General features: G+C 37.9%; 1 protein-coding gene across 4 annotated transcripts in view; it reads right to left on the reverse strand.

Annotated features, from left to right (window-relative positions):
* GABBR2 (gamma-aminobutyric acid type B receptor subunit 2) overlaps positions 1 to 26,798 on the reverse strand; it is a 483,193-nt gene that overhangs the window by 438,906 nt on the left and 17,489 nt on the right. For 2 of the 4 annotated variants that reach the window (XM_074899381.1, XM_074899380.1), the window contains exon 2: positions 10,049 to 10,580. The exons of the other annotated variants lie outside the window; for them this stretch is intronic. In XM_074899381.1, coding sequence (XP_074755482.1) covers positions 10,049 to 10,141 — 93 coding nt within the window. In that variant the 5' untranslated portion in view covers positions 10,142 to 10,580. The remainder of the gene's footprint in view (positions 1 to 10,048; positions 10,581 to 26,798) is intronic. 4 annotated transcript variants of the gene reach the window in all.

The raw sequence follows: 26,798 nt of genomic DNA on the forward strand, positions 1-26,798 counted from the left end.
GCTTGACTAGTAGTTACACCTGAAATATAAATGTACCTCACTTTTGACTAACCCTAAAGATATACTTTGAAATGTGAGCACTATCTAACTTTAAGAACTCCGTTTAAAATTAAAATGGAATAAAATTGTTCTGAACTGAAACTGGAGTTATACACCTCCTCATATTGATCCTCACTGAGAAAGAGCTAAAACTTATTTATAGCTTTGAATGGTAGTACTTTCTTTGAAGTACTGATTCAGAGATTTACATAAGCAGGTCTATTCGCATGCTTAAAGCCAGTTCTAATTTGTGTTTTCTACCCTTCACTGCTTTAATTTCCATTCTTCTTTTTAAAGCTGGAAGAGAGAAGGGGCGAGAAGAGACACAAATTACATTTCATTCCAGTCACATTGTGGCTTTGCCATCTATATGCTATTCAGATTTTAAAATAAAACAACAGAACAACCCACTAGCATAAATCCAAACAGTATACATTTGCTATTAATGAAAAAGGCTAGAAAAAATAAGAAGTGTGTGCACTGTCCCTGGAGAAGCAAGGAAAATATCTATCATTTTCACATATATTACCTACATGCTACCCCATGAAACAAAACAAAGCCTAAGTACACAACAAAAACCTTCATGCCAGCAGTACTAAAGGTTGAAGAATACTTTCTCTATTTCAGAACCCTCTCTGGCTAATATCTGTCATCTCCCGAACTCCTCCTGAACTTGCTGTTTCTTCTCCAGATCACATAGTCTCTCTAAATTATTTGAGGGTCCAGGCTATCCAGGGGTTTTCATGTCATAGTACATCTAAAGGAGTGTTGATAATACACATGCAAATACTCCTTTGAGGGGAAAAAGGAAAGAATCTTCTCATCCTGGGTCATCCAGCAAGGTCACCATGTCAAGGAATCTGAAGGAAACCATAACCACACCTGATGGGACATTTTTCCATAGTTTCTGTACTTTTTTTTTTTCTAGCACCATGGCACTTGAGATTCAAAACGAAATCTTGAGGGAGCTGACTGTTGTACGAGAAGCACGGGTAAAACTAGACAAAAAGTGGTGCTAGGAGAGGGAGCTGATTCTGTATCAGGCAACTCAGAACCGGGTAAGTTGTTGCGAGCTGTCAGTAATGACGACGTAATGGAGGCTTCCTGCCTTACTGAGCATCACTGCCATGGATATAGAAAATATCTCAACCCAAGTTTTGTGGCTTTTTTTTTTTTTTTTTTGGCCAGTAAAGTGCTTGCTGTGCTTCACTGCTGAAATCACAGAAAGTTCTAAAACCATGTTGCACTGCAGCTGCCAGACATAATGATGGAGTCGGATGCATAGCAGTTCAGCTGGAAACTGCCAAGGGACGAACAAGGAAAAAAATCAGTGCTGCATTTGCAGATACTCACACAATTGCATGTTGCATGTAAATGGTTCATTTCCTATATATTTATTTTAAAATATTGCAATATTAACCTAAATTATTTCAGTTATAAGCTTGACATTCTCTTCCCTGTCAGGCAGCAGCACCTTTCGATACTTTTTGGTAGCATGCACTAATTAATTTTTTTTTTAAAAAAGTTTATATAGTAAATGTATAATACATAACTAATATGTTACATATATAAGTATTCTATACATCTTCTGTAATGACCTGGAGCCTTATGTCCCCAAGATACACCTTTGCCAGTGCCAAACAACAATCAGCTCTTCTGTGTGTGCATATGTTTACATATTTTAGCAAAAACACCAGCAGGAACACTTTTTTATTGTATACATCACTTCAGAAATGCAAAATGAGATATCCACTTGGATGATGCGGGAGCTGGAGTATAATCCACTTAATGCTACATTTTAGCACAGTGTAATTTTTTTTCCCCAAATTAATCTGATGGCCAATTCTAGTACAGACCAGGAATGCCGTAAATTATCCCACCTCCATCTTACAGATAATGGAGCAAATCATTACCCACTGTAACTGAGTTTTAATTTGTTACAGCGAAAGAAGACAATTACAGGTCAACCTGTCAATGGAGTAATTTGAGTAACTGAAACTAGTTGACCTTTCTGGTACACTGTTCCAGGACCAGAGTCGCTCCCCTGCTAAGCAGCAGCAGATGGCCAGAGCTGTGCAGTTCTGCTTCCCAGTGAAAAGTAATTTGTTTTTCGGGATTATTAGGTATGTGAAGAAAGAAGATGCAGGCAACCCTTATTTAAGAATCCCAGCCCAACAATAAAGCGTGTCCACAAAACGGGCAAACGAAGTGGCTGGCTGCTTGGGGTTTGGCTTAATCAAGTTCACCTGTGGCTCATGTGGCAGCTTGAACTCCTGCATTTGCATTAGCCTGGAGTGTCCACATAGACCAGAGCTACACAGAAATGCTCATCATAGCACGCTGCATGCCGGAAACAGCTCATGCCAGTGTGACAGCACAAGAATGAGAACTGTGGAAAAGAACATTGTGATAGAAAATACAAAAACAGACAAACATGAAGAGAGGAAAACCCATGAAGTCAAGAAGATGAAAACATTACAGGCAAAAGAAAACTTCATTTTGTAACGGTGACAAAAAATAAAATTTTAAAACAAAACCTAGGGTTGTGGAAGAACAAAAAAAAAAATCTCTTACGCTTAGTTAAATAGTTTTCTCTTACACATTGTGGATTCAAAATAGGAAATCTGGAAGAAAACACTACAGTAAGAGTGTTACTGGTCAATTTCCAATAGCCAAGAACCAAAAAAATTTTTTACTTCTGTCCTCGGATATTAAAATGCAGGATCTGATTAACCCCACTATTAGTTTGGTTTTATTCTGTTCAAATTTCTTTTTTGCCAGCAAGAAAAAGGAATAACACTGGGATATTAGAGGAAGTCTCTATAGAGGAAAACTTATGCTGTCCCAAATAACTGAATCTATTTTTCCCCTGATATTCTTAAGGCATGTGGTTTTTCAGTATCAGCAGATCACTTTACTGACCACCTTAAATATGAATTTTCTGCAATGCTTATGTAGTATATTGAACACAGAATGACAGTGCATGATAGTATGTACTCGTATATTAGGTTGCCCCAAAAATATCTGATGCTAAGAAAAAGATTCATTTCTGGAGGTAACTTTTCAGAAGTCTGTAGTTAGTAATAATCTGGATATTTTCTTCTTTCAGCATGCTGCATTTTTTAATGTGATGTGAAGTTATGCTGCCATTTGGGCAAATGGCATTTGTTAATATGGTTGTTGAGTATTTTTTGAAGTCAAGCAGAGCAGGTTCCCTAAAATAACTTGTTTAAAATGAATTTGTATTCAACAGTGCTCATAAATAAACAGAGCTTAAAAAAAATCCACTCATTAGTGGTGAGTGGGAAGCCACTAATTCCCTGTTGCAGGTCCTAAGCCAACAATTCCTGCTAGTTTTAGGCTTTCATTTTTAAAGCTATTAAGATTAATCCTTTTGAAGCAAATAAAGCATTTGAAAAGAATGTATGAAAACCAAAAGAGCGAGTTCCTGATTCTGCAAAGATCTTACGCACTACTCACATTTTTACCAAATTGAAGTTTCTGATCAATTTTTCTGTTATTCACTTAAAGATATCCAAAGAAAAAACTAATTATTGATACTCCTAATATTCCTTAGACACATGCACCTGATGTGTGTACAACATGAGATTAGTTAAAAAAGAGGCAAAGAAATGAAGGTCTTGTATTGGAACCTCTTAGCTCTGATGCATGACCTACACGCTAGCATTAAGTCCCTTGTTTACACTTAGCCATCCATGTAAGAGGCTAATCTGGCTACATGCACTTTTGGCAAACTCTTTCCAGACTGATGAATAGATTTTCCAGAAGGAGGTGTTAACCAAACATTTGTGATTTGCTGGCAATACTTACTGGGTCAAAAGCCCAAAAAGTTTTGCTTGTTGGAATGATGCATCAGCTTAAATTTATGCTAAAAATTCTTAGTATCATTGACTTTATAAGGCATTGTGACCCAAATTATTGCTGTATGTTGAATCCCCTGCAGAGTGCTCACAGACGCTAATCTCACTAATTCCTCTTGTGCATGCATAAAACTTTACTTAGTGTAGCTCAAAAAAGCCTATCTGTATTAAATTAAATTTGTAAAGCAAATGTCCAGGATAAAATGATCAAGCTTAATATACATTACATCTGGTCTTAATAACAAAAGACAGAAATAGGCTATAACATAAACTTAGCCCATTCTATGGTTAGCAAATATGGTTTTTTTTTGGGGAAAAAAGTGCTGTCAATCATGTGGAAAGTTTGTAAGCATGTATATGTGTACGTATACATATATGCCTACACACACACAGACGAAGTGCTCGATCTGAAAATTAGTCACCCAAGAATTATGCAGCCAGTTCATGTTGCTTTAATTAGAAACTTTTACACACAGGTAGCAATTGGAAGAGTCTGTTTCGGGTCTTCACTTTAAGAAAATTCAGAAATATTGCAACTGAGGAGCATTAAGGCATTACATACAGTCTTCGTCCTCTAACTTGGTTTTCTTTGCACATATGAGCCATCTGCTTGGAGGAAAATGGGAAAATGTCACTTTTAATAAACATACAATGCCTCTGGCAAATTAAGATTGTATTTGACAATCCTACAAAAAGAAGAGGAGAAAAGTTTGTTAATGCTGTTTATCTTCCAGATCTTCAATAGATTTTCAACAGCCATTAAAATAGGCATCTTCAAAGAACTTGTCAGGGGAAAAGTTAAATATGGTTATGTGGAAAAAATTCCTTCATACAAAGAATCTTTTTACATGGTTCCTACTCAGGATCATCAGTCTTTCTGCAAGAAGAGGATAATGTTTTGGATCACATTTCCTATTGCATTTGAAATCATTATTGTTTCATTTTGTGACAGTATTCTCTTAATCGTCAAACATTACATGTCATTTTGCATTTCTTATTGTCTGAGCAAACACGTTAAACTTGTTATTTTAAATCGTTCATCTTGAAAGCAAAAGCATACATGGACTTTAACAGACTATGCAAATACAAAATTATGCCAGAATCTGGTAACATATAATGAAATTATTATTAATGGGCATTTTTTTAAAAATCAGCACAAGAATTGTTACTGTTGTTAAGTAACAATTATGCCTTGAGAACAGAGCATAGGATATAATGAATTTGTGAGGTCTCATTATGCTACAGTGTCTGCCAAAACCACTCTTCCACCTTCTACCAAAACCTTTGATCTAGGTTTTATTATAATTTCCACTTTATAAAAGAATTTATCTTTCTTATACATTTATTAAAATTAAGTTTGCATTAAACCAAAATAGCAGGATGAGAAAAATGTTGAAATCAGCTCTGGTTCCACGTTATCTGTGCATCTGGACTTATATCTCTGCAATCCAACCAGCAGCCCGCAAACTACTGAACAGCAGCCTCTGGAAAGGACAACTTCTGCCCACAGTAAACCTCGCTTGCGCTGAAATTGCTCCCAGAAGAGCAGAGAACAACTTAGGAAAAGATTTTCCTTTGGCAAAGAACTTGACTAAAAACACTTCCATTTTAAAACCACACTGAAATTCTCAGAAAATATTCTCAGATCAAAAGCAAAACCTGCATTCTCAAAAAAGATACCCTGGACATTCCCAAAATAGAAAGACAAGTTTTCTGTTGCTGGCAGGTGAATTGGTGCAAGAGCCTAGCACTGCAACCTGCTGATGTAATTGCTCTTCTAGCAGCTCAGTAAGCTTGTAATTCTGATGCCGAAATATCCCGTTTCAGCCTCCAAAACCAGACCTGAAGGAAGTTGCACAAGGAAACTGCAAAGGAGAAGCCTACTGCCCCCAAGGGCAGGAGCAGGCGTAAAGTTTTCCTGGAAAGATTTTAACTTGTAAGGGGGCACAATGATGCAGACACTTTTGGATGTTGCTGGTACTGTCAGACTTGCCCTTTGTTTTCCTGAGTTTTTGGTCTGGACAATACATCCTTTCTGATAACCAATGGATTATCTCTGTCCTTCCCATTCTCCTTCCATCATCAGCTCACCTCTGCGTGACTGAGAAATCAGGAGATTCCCTTTAGTGGGAAATAAACTCCTATTTAGGGCTCTAATAGCTGTCTTTAAAATTACAACATTCTTGACACCAATGTTGCTTCAAAATACACCATTCTAACTGCATACAAAAGTAAACCAAGTTCTGGTCAAAAATAGAGCTGTAACCAACTTTGAACCATCTTTCTGTATTAGCTCACATATACATCCAGAAAGAAAAAATATTCTAAACAAGTTCCTTAAAGGTGTTTGAAGGTCTGAAGCCAGCTCTGACACTATTTTATATTAATTTTTATTTTATTTTAATAAATGCTACAATACTTTATTTTACAATAAATGCTACAAAATATATATACACTGTATATCATGTATATACCATACTATTATTATATCTTATAACATATCAATACATTAGTGAGAAGACAATACACCATTAAGTGCATTATAAATGACAAAAAAAGTTCATGAGAGCAGTGTGGCAATTGCCTCTGCATAAACCTCTGGCTGCCATATCTACTCTCTGCCCATTACTTTTGTCTTATGGGTAAAGAAAGACTCAGACCTTCTACACAGCTATCTGGTAACCTTCTGTATTTTTCATTTAGATAACATTAAATTTGACTTAACACTAAACACATGACTTTCCATGATAAAAGCCATTTCTATGGAGATGTAGGACTTTAAAAGGTGTTGTAGTTAGTTCCTGAAGAAGTGTCTTTTGTTATATAGATCTTTATATAAAAATCAATACAGATTAAGCCAACTATGCAGATCAGATTATAGAAAATAATTTGCTGTTTCACACCAAAAAAAACCCACCTTGGGCTTAGGGCTTCAGTTCCTCCATCATCAACTAGCACAGCATACGAATCACCCTCATGTAATTCATTAGTCTACATAAAACATGAACCTTCAGCAGAAAGCAAATAGCTGCCTCTTTCAATGAGACAAGAGGCAAGGCACAGGTGACTTCTTTTTTCTTCCTTGCTGTGGAAGCAACTCAGCAGATTTTTGTGTTTTAACCACTTTTAACGTTTTAACCAGTGTTTCTTACTTTGTTCCTCAACACCACCATGATGACACACATTGCCCTAAGTCCAAGAGACTATGAAGTACTGTTCAGGAGCAGCAATACAAAGCAAGGCCTTGAATATGGTTTGTCTGGGACATAAGTAGTCATTAGCTACATGGACAGAGAACAAAGGTCTCCTGTTTGTCCCATTCTGCCAGGGATTTGGGGCTAAGGAAGAAAGGTTCAGAGAAGGAAGCCCTGGCCTGAGGTGTTTTTACACGACTAAGAACTGTGAGATGGACTGTGGAGAAATGACTTCTGAAGAGCATCGTATGACAGACTAACAAATGGGAACAGGTATGAAAAATACACAGAAGAAGAGTAAATGGTAACTAGAAACTCACCCTAGGTCCTAACTTAGGATCATCACTCCTCTCCAGCCCCCCACCTCTGCTATCCCACAGCTTGGACTTTACTGGACAGAAACAGAGCCTTTGTCTTTTGGCTTGACGAGCTGGGAGTTCACTACTCGCAACTGGGAAGCAAGAACTGTGATTTCTGCATATGCACTAAGACTGTATTTTCTATTTGAGTTTTATGTTGTTCTGGTCCTCTTCTCCACAAGAACAAGGGAAGATCAATCCAGCAGGACTTTTTTGCTTGACAAATGGTTTTGTTCATGATTCCTAAAAAGATCTAAAACCTCTCTACAGAGGCAAATGAATACAACAGGCACTGCTTGAAAGACATGGAATTTGCAGGTATCAGGTAGCAGCAAAGATGTACAGGATAAGTGAATGTATCGATTAAAAACTTCGGAACAGAGCTGCATGCAACACAAATCAGAGTAGACACAAAGAATCTCAGAAGAAATTAAGTGGGAAGGGAAAGAGAATAGAGATAAAAGCAATTATATGTATTTACATAGATTAAGTTGGGCAAATTGACAACAAGCCAGTATACACTTATGGAAGTGGCTGGTGACGACTGATTACAGGAAAAGGAGGAGAGGAAAACCAGAAATTTGCAAGTGCTTCTAGGATGTATGCATCCATGTAACAAGATGGAACAGCTGAAGAGAAGAAAGTGATTTCCCAGAGCCACACAGAACATCTCTTTAGGAAAACATCACTTGTTTGGCCCCAGTGAGAACAGAAGTTAGATTACACATACATGCTCTATCCTATGCAATGGGGATAGCATTAAAGAAATGGATATATACAAATGGATAAATAGCACTAAAGAAACAGAAAACTGACTTCAGCTCTGTGGATCATATAAGTTATTTTTTTACTGTAACTTACTCACACATAAACCTAAAATACACTAAAATCAGAAATTTTTTTCAGTCCTCATTACTGTTAAATAAACTTTATTTAAGACCTGTTTTGCATGGAGACTTGACCTACTCTTCTGAAGAAAAGTGCTTAAGCTTACAGAGTAAAGTGGCTTGAAACCCATTGTTGTATCTGCCCAAGTGCCCATAGAAAGGTGCCATCCCAACACGCTGAAAGAGACAGAGCTAAAAGATATTGTAAGATTAGAAACAGGGCAACATAGAGACAAGGATCATTTATTACCTACTATCCTGAGACTGGCATCATCATGTTTTTGTCCATGTCCTGCCTTCTTGCTGTGTGACAATCTGCCTCTGCTGTGACTTGGCTACTTGGGCAGATCACTTCTCAGCCCACACCCTCTGATGTTATCAGCCTTATTCAGAAACCTAGGAATAACACCTCTACACAGACCCATAAACACTACTCTAAATGCAATGGTGCAACCTTTCTCTAGGCTCTTTCAAATCTTACGACCCATGGCATGGCTTTTCCTTGACTGGCATGCTTAATCAGAAACTTACCCGGAAAGTTCTGAAAAATAAAATGATTTACACATCCTCTATTTTGGCTAACATTTCCAGATCTACCCAAATATGTCTCAGAGGTCCCCATTCTTGCAAACCAGCCCCTAACAGCATTCCAGATCTTATTCTTTTTTAGGACAAACCCTCAACATCATGACAGCCTTCTGTAATCAAACTTTTGTCTCAACTTTGTACCTCCCTATGGTTTGCTTTCCTTTTAACACCACTGCAGGACTGCCCAAGAACTGATTTTGTGTTCATCTCCAGATGCAGCAGTCCAGACACATATTAACCTGTGTCAGCCACTGCAAGGGTTACACACTTATTTATTTATTGCATTTATTTCTCAAAACCAACAATTGTATGAAAGAAAAAAGAAAAAAATAATAATGCTATAGATCTAGTTTCAGTATAACGCTGAAAAAAAAAAGAACAAACTCACTGGTCAAAATGTTATGTTTGGTCTACTCCTCACTCTGATGCACTCTCTCAGTTTAAAAGTATGCTGTTGATTATCAAGTCATTTATACTAGTGCCTTGTTACACCTATGAAGATAAACAAATATATTTGTTAATGTATATAGACTTCACTGATGCACACATTTTGTTCCATAAAAAGCCAGCAGCTGGATAAATTGCTGCAGCGCTAATGGAAGAACACTGTTCCTTCCTCTTCCCAGTTTCCTAGTTCTAGCAGGAATCTCTCATTTGACCTTGGGCAAGGCATTTAAATTCTCTGCGCCTGTGTCTTCTCATCTGTAAAATTAAGGCTATAATGCCTACCTACTTCACAAGAGGGACAGTGTTAAATTTAATGTATTAATGTTTTAAAGTGTTTTCAGACAGCTGGATCAAAAACCACTACAGAATGTAAGTTATTATTAAATTATGCTTCACTGAGTTGATGCTGTTGCATTACTGTATCTGATTAAATAAGGAAAAATATTCAAGTGACACCTCCTGGATTTTTTTTTTTTTCCAGAGGATGAAACTGATGTTCTTTCACCAGCCTACAGATGGGCTTGAAGGCTTATTCTGGAGAAAGAAAGAAGGCGAGGAAATGTAGTAGTCAACCGAAGTGAAAGAGTCCTGCAGAGCAGATGATTATGAGGGCATTTAAAGCAATTGTGAGGTAGAGCAGAAGGCAACTGCACCTTGTGCCCCACTGTGACACACCAGTCTCTGGTAGCAATACGGTCTCCGTTCATCTCCATGCCAGTGGGACAGGAACACCCCCTCCGTACCATCGCATTAACTACTGCATATGGCCTCCGCTCGGAGTAATGAAGTACAAGGTCTGTAGCCTGGAGTCGCTTTCCTGGTGGAGCCAACCAGCTCTCAGGCACAGTTCAGATATACTTTCGAATCTGTTCAGTCACAGCAGCTAATTCATCTATGATGAACGTGGCACATAAAAATGTCAGTTATAAAAAGGGGGATTTATCGCAGGAGGTTCATACCTGATGCCTCTCCTACATCTCCTCTTGACCTGATGCGCAGATGCCTGGTCTTGTCCTGTGATCTCACATCAGGATCTTGTGGGGGGGGAAGGGGAAGGAGTGTTTGGAGCAAGAGCTGCAGGAAGATGAGAAGGGTTTTTGACAGCATGTTGAGTTGGATGTTGTACTGGTGTTGATGCCGCTGGTCCCAATGCCATCAAGGCATTTCTTGTGGATGACAAGGAATCTAGGAAAGTAGTGATTAACATGCATATCAGTGTGATTGACAAGCTATGTTGTCTGCTTTGTGCTAATGTATTGCATGGACACCTATTCTAGGCATATCAGAATCAGTATATAGATTTAGAGTACAGATTTAAATCAGAAATATTTAGTATCTTTCCCAGTAAATAAAGAAAATTTGTTTGATGGATCTATCTGCTCAATTGACCACGGAGATCAGATTCTGTCTGGTGAGGGAACGTTTTCACCTCGCAGGGTACAAATGGATAGTAGGCAGCATTCTTTCAGATTGCAGAAAGACCAATTCATTTGCTTTCCCATTCCTCCATCCCCAATTTATCACTCCAAAGGCAAGAAAAAATAAGTACAACATCAGGGTTGATAACCTTCTGATTACTGTTCTATTAAATATACACAAATCAGGGAACTTGAAAAAATATAAGCAGGGATCAAGCATACTGTCTACCTTCCAAATCTGCCAAAACTGAAATAGAGGTTGCAAAGCGTAAGGTTGTATATATTTTATGTCTTTTCTGACACCATGCTGCATACATCAAAGTATCCATTCTCTCTTTTTCTTTTTTTTTTCTTATCAGATCTGCAGAGAGGCTTGACTATGTGTTTTATTAAAATACCAGTCAAAGATCACACAGCTTTCTAAACAATGATGCTACTTCAATTTCTTGAGAAAAATCCATGGGACATGAAAACTTACCACAAAAGCAGTGATGCCACTTATGTTTGCTTGAATCACTGCAAAAATGCTGCTGTGTAAAACGTGTGCAGTAGCTCCTAAGATTAACTCTGTATGTTTACTTTCTGTTGGTAGAAACACTCCTTCTCAATTTTCCTCTCTTCATCAAGGCACAAGTCTTTCACAATGACTTTGCCTTTTTTTCTCCACCTCACATTTTACAAAATCTAAACCAGTCAAGTGCCCGAAGGTGATTTCATAATGACATCTGTTTTATTTATTTGCTTATTTGGCTGACTGGGAATTTTTAAGTAAGTCGCTGGTATAACTCTAACACACGATCATCCAGAATTAGCCTCCTGCTGCCAAAAATTATCTGTGTCCTTTGATTGAAAGATCAGCCGCTTCCTTTGGCATTTTTATGACAAACGTTAACTCTGGATCCTCTATCAGCAGCAAAGAGGTAACATTTTGCATTCTGTTACACATGGAATAGGCTACTTCTGAATGTAAGTGCTATCAGGTAATTAAGTGTAAGGATCTGAATAACCATATTCCTGAGTGGTAAGCATCAAAATGTACTGTCAGAATATCCTCAACTAGGAGATCACTACCTGATCACTACTGCAGCAAAACAGTTTTCTTCCACCTCTAATTTCAGTGACACTGTATTTTCTAATATTTACAATTCTACTTTACAATATCCAGTCTACGTCTCCCAGCGAGGCTGGCTGGAGGAACAATGATGTGATGTATGTGTGAAAGCCATTTACCCAAACTAAACTACAGTAAAATAAAGTATACTCAAAAGTATAATTTAAGACTACCATTGTCATGAGAAGATAAAGTACGTAAATTAGTATTTCATTTAGGAATAGTGCAGCAACCAATGTTTCCAGTAATATTTCAAGTGACTAATTCAGCAGGCTGTTGCAGGGCAGTGTGGCTGTTTATGTAAAAAAGGTAACTTCCTAATTTTTTTTAATGCACATAATATAAAACCTCATAGATAATCATTTGGCTAATTACAAGGGAAAGGTGAAACAGCACTGTATGTGAAAGTGTACTGGGTCAAACCACCACAGAAAGAAAGGTGTAGAGGAAGAAAACAAAAAACAAACAGAGCAATTAAGCAGATACAGTGAAAAGTAAGGATGTCAAGTCATGAGCAGAGTGAGAATGCAGGATGTTGGTGTCAGAGGTGCAAGGAACAGGAGGAGGTGTAGAAAAGATGATTGCCCTCTAAACAGGTAAAAGTGTAGCCCCCTGCCGTGGATTTTTATTTTTTTTTTAATGAACTGATTCAAGAGGTTTCCATGTTTCACTACTCCTGGCACAATAAAAACGCACTATATTTAAAAACTTAAGTTCCACAGGTTGAAAGATCTGTTCCATAGTTTTTAATCTTCCTAGCTGTTTCACAACCAAAAAGGAGAGGGAACGTGGGGTTGTTTGTTCCATATGATGCAGCAAGTACATTTATACCCCTGGCATTTCCCTTCCTTTGGCAGCTCCCCCACAGAACGCCCTGTGCATAGAGAATATAGAAGCAGCAGGACAGAACATCACAGCAATCACAAACCTCCTGTGTATCTGAAGTTGAGATAGTACCTCCAGCACTGAAGCTAAGAAACAATTTCAGTGACATCTGGCTGAATTTGCCAGATGTTAATATGTGAATTCATGCATGGTAAGACAGGAAGAAATGCAGATCTTCAGTGAATGAGCTGTACAACATTGAAGAACTGAGAAGAAGTGGCAGAAATTAGTCATAAAAGAGATAAGTGAAGAAAAACATAGTAGGTCCTTCACCGACCATTTCTCAAGCATACTTTAGATTTAGAATTTATGGGTCTTTATTCTCATCAGATGACAACTTCTTATAAGATTTTGATGCACTTAAGGTAAGAGATCTTGACTCTCTATATAAAATAAATAAAAATACATATTGATTAAGATTTAGTGATTCTCTGGGTAGCTGATGTGTTATAGCCAACATAAATATGGAACAACTGACGCAGAAAGAATTGATGTCCCAAACCCTCTTTTAATCACGGGGTTTTTTTTAAATATATGTACCATCATCTGTAATGAACAAAGATATAGTTAACCCTTTATCTAAAACTGAGGAAAACTGCCAAATTAAGTCACATGCATCAAAGACCTAAAGACAAGTAAGAAGACACATAATAAGAGTGTTAGATCCCACCTCGGATTATACCAGACGATGGCACCACCAGTGCCATATAAGAAGCACTGTATAACTCTGTAGACTTCTGTGGCCTATGAGAAAGCCCACGAGAGTACTCACCCAAGCCACTGCTTGCAAACTAACACAAGCTGGTGGTGTGGGCTCCCCTGTACAGAGGAACTGAACAATACTCGTCTGATGATTCAGGATGATGGGAATTTGACAGCTGCTTCTCCCCAGGATTACATGTTGTGTGAGAATATACTACTGCTACTACTACAACTAGTACTCCTCCTCCTACTCCTACTACACCTACTACTGCTATTACTGTCAGAAACAATAAATACATAATAATGATCTTCCTTTATACTGAAATGCCATTCTTTCAGATTTAGAACAACCCTGACTTCCAGACTGGAGACTCTTCCATAATTACCCAAAGTTATTTTCTTTTTTTCCCCTATATATTATCTTGTTTTCAAATAATAAAGATTCCACTTTTTTTTCCTGATGTACCTTAAAAAATCCAACCTAAATACATTTCAAGTCTCATGATGAGTAATTGTGATTCTACCACTGTTAATTTTACATACAGATTGACATTTTAGTCAGGTTTAATATAACAGATGAACCCGACTGCTGACTGGTTCCAGCTATGTTAAGATGTTCAGTGACTTGTAAAAGTTGCAAAAAAATTACTTCTCTGCCAGGCTGAGCAATTAACAGCATACTGAATCACAGAACTCTTCTCAGGTTGTTTGCTTTGTTGGGGATATCTTTTCATCCACCCGTTATTAAGAGAACTTGTTCATCTGTCAGAAGACACAAGAGTGCAGGAGCAGTGAACAATTCACTCATTGACTTCACTCTGATTTTGCAAAAAGATTTATGGGAAAATGCAGATTTGCATAAATATTGGCAAAATGGAGGTTTGCTCATAACTGATTAACATCATTCCTTTTTCATTTCTACTGTTCTTACAGAATTCAAGTTATATACAGATTATAAGAATGTAATGTCCTTCCTTGTATTCATTTCACTATGTCCTTTTCTCCCTTGCCTTGCCATTTGTTTAGGTGTTGGAGTTTTTTAAGCTCTATTATTTCACATTACTAACACTTTGCAAATTTTAAGCTGAAATGGAGCGGGTTAACGTGCACAACTTTGACTTTTTAACATGGTTAAGTTAAATCCTCATCAATTCCAATTATCTTCCACATTTCCTACTAAATAGTAAATCTAGGTAACCTCATACTTAGTTCTTACACAATGGTTTCCACCATGGACAAAGCAGTAAATTATCAGTCTGCCAATACTTCAGATATCCAGATATTCCTGAAATTCCTTCAATGCTTCTCACTCAGGGTCAACTTAGCTCATCTTGCCAGACAGTCACAGAAACACGGAATGGATGCGATAGAAAGGGACCTATGGGGATCATCTAGTCCAATCCCCCTGCTTAAAGCAGGGTCAGAAAAAACAAGTTGTCCAGGGCTGTGTCCAGTTCTGTTTTGAGTATGTCCAAGGATGGAGACTATACAACATCTCTTCATCCAGTGTTCAACTAATCTCACAGTAAAAACAAAAATCTCTTATATTCAGATAGAATTTTCTGTGTTTTAATTTATGCCCATTGCTTCTTGTCTTCTCGATGGGCATGAACGAGAAGAGTCTAGTTGTTTCTTCTTTACACCCTCCCATCAGACATTTATAAACATTGATAGGTTTTCCCTTGACCCTTCTCCAGGCTAAATAATCCCAGCTCCCCCAGACTCTCCACACACGAGAAGTGCTCATCATCCTTGTAGCCCTTGGCTGGACTTGCCCTTGTAAGTCTGTATCTCTGTTGTACTGAGGTGCCTGGAACTGGCACTCCAGATGTGGCCTCACCAGTACTGACTAGAAAAGAAGGATCACCTCCCTCAACCTGTTGGCAATACTCTTCCTAATGCAGCCAGCCCAGGAGGCTGTTGGCTCTCTTTGCCCCAAGGGCACATTGCTAGCTCATGGTCAGCTTGTTGCCCACCAGGACCCCTAAGGCCTTTTCTGGAAAGATGCTTTCCAGCTGGTCAGCTCTAGTCTGTACTTGTGCTTGGTTTATTGCTACCTGGGGGTAAGACTTTGCATTTCTCTTTGCTGAACTTCATAAGGTTCCTGTCTGCCCATTTCTCCACCCTGTCAAGACCCCTCTAGCACACCCACCTGGTATATAAGCCATTTCTCCCATTTTGTATCATCTGCAAACTTGCTGAGGGTACAGCAAGATAACTCAATATGGTAGTTACACTTTATCTTCATACTAGTGATATACCAGATATCATCTGTTTTGCCTTGCCTTACATATGGTATTTCAAAACTAAATTTCAAACTAAATTTTGTATATCATGTGATCCAAACCACTTAACCATTTTGGTAATCCTCTGCTGGACACGCACTATTATGTCAATGTCTTATACCCAAGAGCCCCAGATTGGTTCCTTTCAACCCTATCTTGTTGAGTTCCTTCTTTCTTTAAAGAGCCCTGACTCCAGTCATCAACCATTCTTCCAATCTGGTGTCATCAACAAACTTACTAAGGGTGCACTCCATCCCATCCTCCAGGTCAATAATATAGGCACTACACAAATTCAGCTCCAGTGTTGGTCAAACTCTGAAGGACACCATTGCTAACTGCCCAGTCTTCTCAGTCTATAGGAGGAATATATTTAGTTAGAGGGATAAGTTCTAAGTGGCATGTTTTAGAACTGAAAAAGAGTATTTGTAATTTGTTTGGAGCACGTGTCTTATGAGGAACAGCTGAGGGAACTGGGGGTGTTTAGTCTGGAGAAGAGGAGGCTGAGGGGAGACCTCATCGCCCTCTACAGCTACCTGAAAGGAGGGTGCACAGAGCTGGGGATGAATCTCTTTAATTAAGTAACAAGCAATAGGACAAGAGGGAATGGCCTCAAGTTGTGCCAGGGAAGGTTTAGACTGGATATTAGGAAGCATTCATTTACAGAACGGGTTGTGAGGCATTGGAATGGGCTGCCCAGGGAGGTGGGGGTTCCCATCCCTGGAGGTGTTTAAGAGTTGGGTCGACATAGTGCTGAGGGATCTGGTGTAGTTGGGAACTGTCAGTGTTAGGTTAATGGTTGGACTGGATAATTTTCAAGGTCTTTTCCAACCTAGACGATTCTGTGGTTCTGTGATTCTGTTTTTCTATTTAAGGATCTATCTGTATTTTTTCTGACCCATAAAATCCATTCACTGTAGCAAAGTTTAAGTATAAAGTATTATTACGTACATTTCTGTTTTCAGAGATTTTGAGGACTCTTATCTGACCAACTTCATTCTTTGTTTATGAATTACTTGCTCTGTTATGCACACAATTTCAACTCATATTTCTGCTTTAGCACAATCAGACCTTTATGAATTGCACACTGTTACCAGAGGTAAATTTAAAAGCCTCTTAGGAAACATGCTCAATCTCTTACCATTATAAAGATGAAACCCAAAATAAAGTTTCATATAAACAAACTACATTCATTAAGGTAAGTCTGAAGTTGTTAAAAAGGCATATTTCTTCAAAGTCAAATGGAACAATATAAAGAAAATGTCTACTCTGCACAGGAAAAAAAAAAGGCATGAATTTAAGTTTCACCGCAGAACGGCTGGCAGGTACTATGCTTCTTACTTGACTGCTACACTATGAATCTCTTCCATATTTTTCTAGTATCATCCATTACAGATATTCAAAAGCCATGAGTCAGGCTCCAAGATACCATGAAACTAAACTTAATCATAATAAATTTTTATTGCTTATTTGTCTTTTGATTTCTGAATGCATGCGTACTACCTTTTCAAGTTTTACTCTGCAACCACAAAAGAGACTACAAGTCTATTTTTAAATTAAAACATTAAAGTGGCTTCCTGACCATTCATCTCACCATCTTCCTTACCACTTCCAGCACTCACTTCAGAGCTCTATCCTACTTGTTTTTTTCTTGCATGCCATGGAAAGTCTCCAAGACAACAGGTTTATTTTGAGGACCCAAAGTTTTCCCACATTTCCTTATGCTCTGAAAAAGCCATGTTTGGGCAATCCTGAGTCAAAAGAAGGAAAGGATGATCTGAGGCAACCTTTACATGAAATAATAATGGAAACAGCAATTTTATATATCAGTACAAACAAATCAGAGGAACTGGTACAGGACAGAACTGTCTGGGTGTGACTCACCTGTGCATTATGCATTGGGCAATACAAGAAGTGGACTGACTAATACTCAAAGAAGACACGCAATACTGAGAATCTATGCAGGTATTCCAGCGAAGCCAGAAGCCACAGTCATGGGGTTCTACTTGTGATGACTGAGCCAATGAATATTTAATTAACCCAACTAAAATGCAACAGTAAAAGAAAAAGAAAGTCTGAAGGGGTTTTTTTAGGGGAACTCAGCTCAGTAATTTGAGGGGGGGGGGGGTTTAGGGGAACTCAGTTGAAGTCTCCTGGAATGTAATACTTTGGATTCACCTACTTATTCAAATCAGGCAGCATGGGGATTTGATCAGATCCCAGCTGTGCAAGTGTCTTTTCTGACTGAAGCACCTGTAGGCCTCTGACCAGCGTCATCGCCCATCTCTGAATCCTTTCTATTACTACTGTATTCATAGTTATAATGGAGTACAGCTCATATATAGATGTATCACTGATTTATCTAATGTCTGTTTATAATATTGTATCTACTATTTTCCACTTCATTTGTTATGCATTGCACTTTCATTTTAGTGTATTTGCTTTCCTGATGCATCTGCCCACTGCGTGGGAATTTTAATTGAAAACTAAACTTGAACTCACTTAGAATATTTGCAATTTTGCATGTCATTTTCTTTTATATTATCTCACCAAATTAATTACATACAGTTACACATGTGTGACAGGACAGTCTGAACTGTGGCTGAAGTACTACAATGACGATAAACAACAAATTTCTAAGTTTGGGAAAGGTGATTTTGATTATACTGTCAAAGGATCAGTGTCAGAACAGTCCCGTTTAACATTTCAGTTTTTGTAAGGAAGGAATAAACAACTGGTTAATTCACTGGAAATTTGCTGATGCTATTAAACTTGGTGCTACTAAAATACTAAAAAAGACAAGGAAATAATAGCAAGGAACCTAGACTAGAAATACGTTTAGAAAATAACAGAAGAGATTAAATTTTCAAAGCTGTAAAATCATTAATTAGCAAAAGCATCCTGCAAAATTAAGATAGTCAATAACAGAAACAAATCTGAACACAGTGCTGGAAGAAGCACTGGAAGCAGAAAATGAGACAAACATGAAATCTACAGTGGAAGTAAAGAGAACATGTGTTAGGTATAGGCAGATGCTGGAAGGTAGCAGTCCCTCAGGTGAAAAGATGTATTTTCATTAGTAGGTTTAATTCTCAGACACTAAATGGCTGGCGTCTCATGTAAAAACCTAGGTGGTATCCAGGCACTCTGTTACCACACACAGAGACTTGAAGGTATTTCCTGGATTAAAAGAAAATCAGTTCATGAATAGGAAAGAGTAAGAAAACTATAAATGCACAACTTTGCAAAGCAGCTGGTCAACAAGCTAATGATCTTCATGTATCTGAACAGTACAAATAGCAATTCCCTATCCATATGCCCAGATACCTACTGTGATTCATTTGACCAAACTTAGACAGTTATGCCAAATAAACTGTTAGTTTTATAGACAGTGAAAAGAAACAGACTCTTCTAGGACAGGATTCATCTCATCCTAAAGCAGACATCTAAATGTCTTGACTATATAGGCTGACCAGCTCAGACACACATACCTAAAAATACGTGTGATGAATCAGACATCATCTTTGTATCCATCATCACCAGTTCAGTTCAGCTTTGATGAGTCCTATCCATACATATGGAACCTGCTTACAGATCAGGTCTTAAGAAGGGAGAGGAAATATTTAGGAACTTTATAAGACTAAACTATCAGTACTTAGATGAAAGTAAGGATGAAAGTATCTTCATAACAATCAAGGCAGAAAGCCCCACACGTTAAGTGTATTAGAAAGTAGTTGTTTAAATAAAAAGTAATGGGAACTTTAGAAACACCATCATTTCAAATTATCTAATTTTATTAGTAGTTCTCTTCCAGAGGTTTAAAGAAACGTCTATAAAGCATAAAAGCTCTCATACTGGAGAAATGAAACCTGAAGCAAGAAAACAGTCATTTGGATTTTTTACTTAGAATTAGCCACAATCCCACACCTTTTCTGAAGGTACTACATAGGTACACATATTTACACATACAGGCTTTTTCGGTAAACTTAAAGTCAAAGTATGTGGTATGTCTGGAGTGTCATTTCTACTCAGAGAACTGCATGTTGTTATGTACAATGTTCTGTAAATATAGATTAACAATATTTTACTGATATGTGAAACACTAAAATTTTAAAATATCCTCAGTTTCTCATGCTAATGAGGTTTTTTTGTCATCAGGGAGATGGGTTTCAAATTGCTCTCAAGCAGAAAAAGTCATACTGTGGTTCTGCCTCTCAAGAAAATTCACACTTAAACAATCATAGTTTAAACTCCTTATATTTTATGAAGACAGCTTGTATCTTATCATTGCTCCAAGAAGGGAGAGTAAGTGCTCTCTATGTGCTGACAACTCAAGGACATGTCAAAGTTTCTAGAGACACTTTGACTTTCATGTAGAATTTTAAAATAAATAGGGCTCTTTTTCTATATCAGATATTGTTCTTTGGACCTCAGTACGTCAGTAGGAACAGCAGAGCCAATTGCTATGGGAACCATGCTTCTATACAGTGTGAGGATGAAGTAGGAGTCAAGTAGGGGAACAGAGAATGGTGATACTCTTCTGTTCTCTCTCCAGAAAGCTAATTCAGTGAATGATATAAATCCTGGAAATTCTGCCTTGCAGCAAGAAAATATAAGCACTTCATCTCTTTATCATGGCCAGTAGAAAGTGGTGAAATGAACATGATCCACAATCAGTTTACAGAGATGACAGTATGATCTTAAATCTAACAGAGACAGCATTATACATTACAACTGAAATGTGAAATCAGCAAAGTTTTACCAGAAATAACATGTGAAATTGCCTATTGGTACAACTTTGCAGAAGATGCAGTGAATTCTTCACCCTTGGAAGATTCTGAATAAAAATTGCACATCTTTCAAAAAGATAAATTACAGTTCTGAGGGAGACTGGTGAACTTGATGTAAGAGTCATCTGGTGGATAGATAGAGTAAGTGGTCCATAGAAGTTCAGGCTAATGAAGTAAAAATTATAATATTTCACAAATTAATCCACTGTTAGGTTTTGACCAAGTTAGGGTCAAAACAGCAGTAACAACAAAAATTAGAAACCAACAACCCTCAGTTCTTGTTACAAGCACACCACACTCAGACTACTAACACTTCTATCACCATGCCTATCATTGCCAAGATTATTGTATCAAAATAACTGACATACCATTGTCTACATGCAAGTATCCCTTTCAAGGCCTAAATGTTTTGTTTTGCTTTTCAGTCATCTGGTTTTCTCTGCTGTTTGGTATGTAGGTTATGTTACAAAGGAGAGGCTTTCCGATACTCCTGCCATTCCCCCCATGTTTTCCCATATAGAAAGCTCTCCGTTATGACCTCTTAATAAATAGATCTTAGTCCCAAGCATAAACGCTTGCCACTTCACTTGGCTTAAAAGCATGCCTGCATTACAGCACCACATTGCAGCTACCAGCACACCAAAGAAGACAAACAACCCTCTGACCTTTTTAATCTTATCATTGCATTTCTACCTATTCCACAGGTTAAATGTCTTTATTAACACTGTTTTTCAAGTTTTGTGGAGGGAAGTTTACACTGAATTTCCTTCCTCTGGCTGTGGTTTCTGTCTATGTAAAGATCAAAACTTTTTAAAGCACCTTTACCTTGTCAGGATTCAGTAGAACAGTCCTTTGTGTTAATGAGAATTGAATTAGGAGTATTTTTCCCATTGTAATCCAAGTACCTACATGATTGCTTGTATCAGTATTTGATTATATAATCAGTAATTAATAATTTAATAGGTATCATATAAATATTATAAACCAATTCCAGCTACCTGTCAGATCTTCATGTGAGTTTTCTTACATATTGAGGAATTCTTATTTCTATTAGTGTTGGTTTGGAATCGGAACATTGTTGGAGCAAAATGATCAATGCAATTCAGCATCCCTGCCTTCATAGTAAAAATGAACAAATATTTAATTGGACACCATTTAATCACAAAACTGAGAAAAATAAAAAAACCCTCATGTTTTCCGTTAAATGATGTATTTAACATCATTTTCAGAAAACCTTCTATTCCAGCCTGCAATCTATGAAATATACTTGGTAAATAAAGTACAGTAGCAATGCTGGATCCACTCAGCAACAAGAAGCCAATTCCAGATAAAAATGTGAATAAAAATGCATTTCTCTCTTCCTCCTGTTGCTAAATACCTCTGGAGTTCACATTCCTCACTACAGCTTCAAACCCCACTTCTTCAAATATAGCATTCTGTTCATAACACTTGGTTTTATGAATTTCTTGTGGTTTAGATGGTACCAAGCCATGTACTCTGAAAGGATTCCTGTGCTTGGAAACTGCTCATAAGATATTGGGGCAACACTTTTTCCTGTTCCTTCTCTTTTTAAAACCCTGTGAAACGCCTACTTCCTCTTCACATTTCATCAGCCTCCTGTTGATGACTCCTGTCTTGGATCCCTGCCTCTCCTGCTTGCTGTGGGCAGATGAGAAATCACAGAGCACTCAAGTCAGTGGTCACGGGCAGGAGAAAGGAGCTCTGGAGCAGTAATGATGTGATCCCAGATAATGCTTGTGCTAACTGCGAGCAAGAAGACCCCTGCAGCAAGAAACAAGGATAAGAGACACAGACAGAAGAAATGGACAGCAGGACTGAGTACTTTGACTTAGACATAGAAGATTTGGAGAATAACCAGAAGAACTGGGTATGAACAGACTCAGAGAACAGTGCTTCATTCTTTTTTTTTATTCCAGATTTCTTCTGTATTTTTAAAATATTTACTGTACCTCTGTGTCAAACAAGGAAATGCTTCTAATGATATGGTATCAGTTGGTATCTGAAATGGACAGATGGTACCTGAAAGTGGAAGACATTTTTATTTCAAATTATTACCTATGCAAAAAAAAAAAAAAAACAACCAAAAAAAACCCAAAAAAACCCCAAACAACAACAAAAAAACCACCAGCAACTTTAATTGTGATGCAAAACCAAAATGTTTAATCTTGCCGTGGAATTACTCAATTCAGTCAAGTGATCTGATATCTCTTACTTTGAAAGAAACCCTGGTTTGCTTCTCCTGACACTGTATTAGCTGCCCAGCAGTACACCATTCCTGGAGTAGTTTGTGAGGTTGACACACTTTAGCCTAGACACAAATGATCCAGAACTTAGCAATTTATTTTTTTTTATTCCTTCCTTTCAGAAGCAAAACAGGTCCCTGCATTGTTTTATCATTGCTTTACTCTGAAATCTAGGAAAATTGCAAGATGTGTCTGAGAGTAACAGCAGAATGGTGGCATTTCTTTAGAGGCTGACTGCACAAACCATGAACCAAATCACATAAATTGCTCCAAGAGCAACAGTATTTACCAGATACTTGGATTCATTCAGACACAACACAACAGCATAAAAACTTGCACTGAAGTTGCTCTAAACAAAGTGTACTAATAAAATGCACTATTTTTTCCAGAATCTGATTATTCTGAGGGATCTCATTTTAGAATCTGAAAAGAGGCATTTTATGAAACTTTTACAATAAACATTACAAAATATGTATGTCTGTGTAGAAGTTCACACAAGCAAAACATTCATAAGGAGACATAAGTGGGGAGGTGTAGAACAGGAGCAAGTGATTTTTTGAATAATTTTTCAAAGGGTTTTCATGTTATTAGGAACAGAAAATCCCAAACACTTAATTTCTCAATGAAAGAGAATTCTGGAAATAATCCATTTTATGTTGACTGCCATGTTGAATCTTCAAAAAACAGTAAATTAAATGTTGACTTTTTTATATTTTGAATTTTAATGTGCAATATAGTTTGAAACTGTCTACCATCTTAATTTTGAAAGGAAACCGTAAGTGCATGTAATTTCAAAAATTACATCAAGACTACCTAAATTATCCCTCCTTGGGCTTTTGAAATTAAGGCTTGGTGACACTAATGTGATTTCACAGTCCTTGTGATTTTGAAAGAAATTGATCTCTGCATGAATAGTTCTCCTCACGATTTTCTCTTGATACAAGAACTAAAAGCAAAACCAGAGAGCTGGATGTTTCCCCAGAGTCACAAAATCTCATCTATGAAAAAGCTATAAATGTGGTGGCATACCCATCCCACAGCCATGTGCCATGTGGCAGCAATAAGCCCTTCATCAGCTCAGGTGAGGGGTGGCCTGGGTGCCCATGGCGGTGGCAGGGAGAAACTTCCCAGTCTTCACTCCTGGCCACAGCGCTGCCACCACCCCAGTTCCCAGCATGCGTTATGGCTTTGCTGACCTGGTTTCCAGGTTTTCTGGCTAGACATGAGAGACCAAAGAAGGATATTTTGTAACCGGTAAAGATGAACTGGGGGTGGTGGGAAGTGAGTTCTCTGGGCCGTCTGCTGAATCCCACTGAAAGCCGGAGGTGATGGAAACACATTGTTACTACAGCTTTTTACATTAAAATTCCCACAGACTATCTAGGGTAGGCTCTAGCTGACGCAATACAGATCTCCACATAGGAGACATCTACATCTATACTAGCCAGCTGAGGCTCCCTTTATACTTCACGGAGAGAAATAAGCTTTCTCTAGGATACAATTCTTTTTATCTTAAAATAGTCACCTAAAATAGGTCAGATCAATTTTTCCACACAGAAGTGTCTACTCCTTGCCAGTAGAATAAACCCGCCACACTAGCTGAAGGGAGGTATCTCCACCCCAGACCTCCAAAGACAGGTCAGGTGAAACTCAGTCCTAGGAGAGCCCTTCTGCCCTGGACATACCTGGAAACACCCCCATCTTCACAGTGCCAAATCCCTCTCCTGGGTTGTCAGCCCTCACTGGATCCACCAACCAACTCCTCTGCTCAAAATCCTTATGGCTCAGAAGCAGTAACATGAAAACAAAAAATGCCAAGCCCAAATCATTTTTCTCACATCAGATGTCTGCATATACATCATCCATATATATAAGGTGCATTCCACTGCATTCCAACTTCAAAGGCCTGAAATAAATGGTGACACTAAGAACATACAGTAAAAAGACAGAATTATATCAATGAACAAAGACTGAGTCCTTTGGGGCCAAAAGATAAGAAAGACTACACTTCTTTTTGCTATATGAGACTTAGCCCACATAACATTTAGAAACATGAGGCAACATGAGGTTAACATGAGGCAACTTTTTGTACCCTTTGTACATCTCTGAACCTCTGCCACACTGAACAGAGAAACATTAGAATAAATCTTAAACTGGATACCTTTCATGGCAGTTCACAAGAATAGCTTATAAGGAATTCAGCCAGGCTCATCTACTTACTCTTTTTCTTAAATATATGATTTAGAAAACAAAGAGCTGTTGCCAGGAATCATAATAAAGATTTTTTGGGGGGAAAGAAGTATAGATAACAGAACACCTTTTCTTCTTGTTTTCAGTTAGACAGTTCTAATAATAGGGATAGTGATACGGCAGTTTAAGAAAGCTAAAATTAGCTTTGACAAGTATTTTATGGTTCACAATTTTCATGCCTACAATACTGTATTGAGAAACAGTATTCTCTAAGAGGCAAAATACAATACCTTGCTCATGTGAATATTAGATGTCAAGAATAACCTTACCAAACATGTGGTCTTCTAACAACTTCCCAGAACACCAATTTACAGAAGTTTACAAAATGTCAACTCTTTACCAAACATGAATGATCTGATGTTTTTGTTTCCTATGCCTGTCCTGGCAGATGGTTTCATAGAGCATCTTAGAAGACATGAACATACAAGATTAAGTTACAGATCATAGGCAATGAGTTGCACACATGAAAAGCAGTAGCTATTTTTAATGTTTAGTAAATAATAATAATAATAACAACAATAATAATAATAATGTTGTGCATGTTAATGCCATTGTAAAATGTCTGTTTTTCTACTTGATTTTAAGCAGAAATTCCTGTACACATACAATCCAAAAAACTTAGTGCAATGCTTCGGTTTACTGCATCATGAGCATGAAGTAGAAATTCTTTTCTTATTTAGGTACAACATGAAAGACATGCCGTGAAATTTTCACTGTAGAAATAATTTGCTTATCAATGTCACTTTCAGTGACTGTTCCATTGCTGTTGGTTTTTGGTTGGTTTTTGTTTTTTTTTTTAATAAGCACATAAAGGTATGCCTTAAGTAAGGTGACACACAGCTATCATGTTATTGTGTCATTCCATTAGAAAGGAACCAGTTTATTATCAAAGAAAAGACAACCAGCCTTTAAGTCAGACTGGGACATGTTGTATCATCCCTGTCAGAGATGATACACATTAGGATAGACTCAGCCAAGTGTCAACAAGCAACCTGAGTGCAAATCAGCACTACTCAGAAAATCCCAGTGGTAGAGTTAAGTCTATTTGTATGCTCAAGCCATGTCCCAGTTACAGCACGTGAATGTTCCAGTTAACATCATCGCTAGTCGCAGCACTGGCTTCACAGTCCTTGTATTGGCTAACTCAGAGAAAAATAGGTAAGAACAGAAGAATAAATTTGAAGGACCAAAATACTGTTCTTTATCCACCAGTCAGACTATTTTTAGGTTTGCCTAAGCCTGTAAGAATCCACCAGCCTGGTCACCCTGAGGATGGCGTGGAAGGCAAGCCTCCAGATGTCAGCCATACGGTGAAAGACAGAAATAAAGTGATATGCAGACAGCTCAATTATACCTGACTGCTCACCCCCATGGGTAAAAATCTCAAGAGCATAATTTCCCCTACTACACTAAAAAGCTGCTCTATGGTTGGATTCACAAATCTGTAGAAGCAGTTTTTCTGCCTTCCCACACCCTTTGTCCAACACTTCAAGGATTAGGGCTCTCCACACAACTTAAGTTCAGCCCTACTTCAGTTAGAACGGGAAAACACATCACTTCCCTCTCCAAAACGCCCCTTCTTGGGGTGGCTGGAAAAGAGGGACATATCAGTCCTGGTTAACACTGTCCTGGTATAAAATAAATAAACATTGCAGACATCAATGTACCATTTGAGGGATAACCAGCCATCTACCAAACTAG

The sequence above is a fragment of the Athene noctua genome, chromosome 2 (assembly GCF_965140245.1).
Source record: "Athene noctua chromosome 2, bAthNoc1.hap1.1, whole genome shotgun sequence".
Classification (NCBI taxonomy): Eukaryota; Metazoa; Chordata; class Aves; order Strigiformes; family Strigidae; genus Athene; species Athene noctua.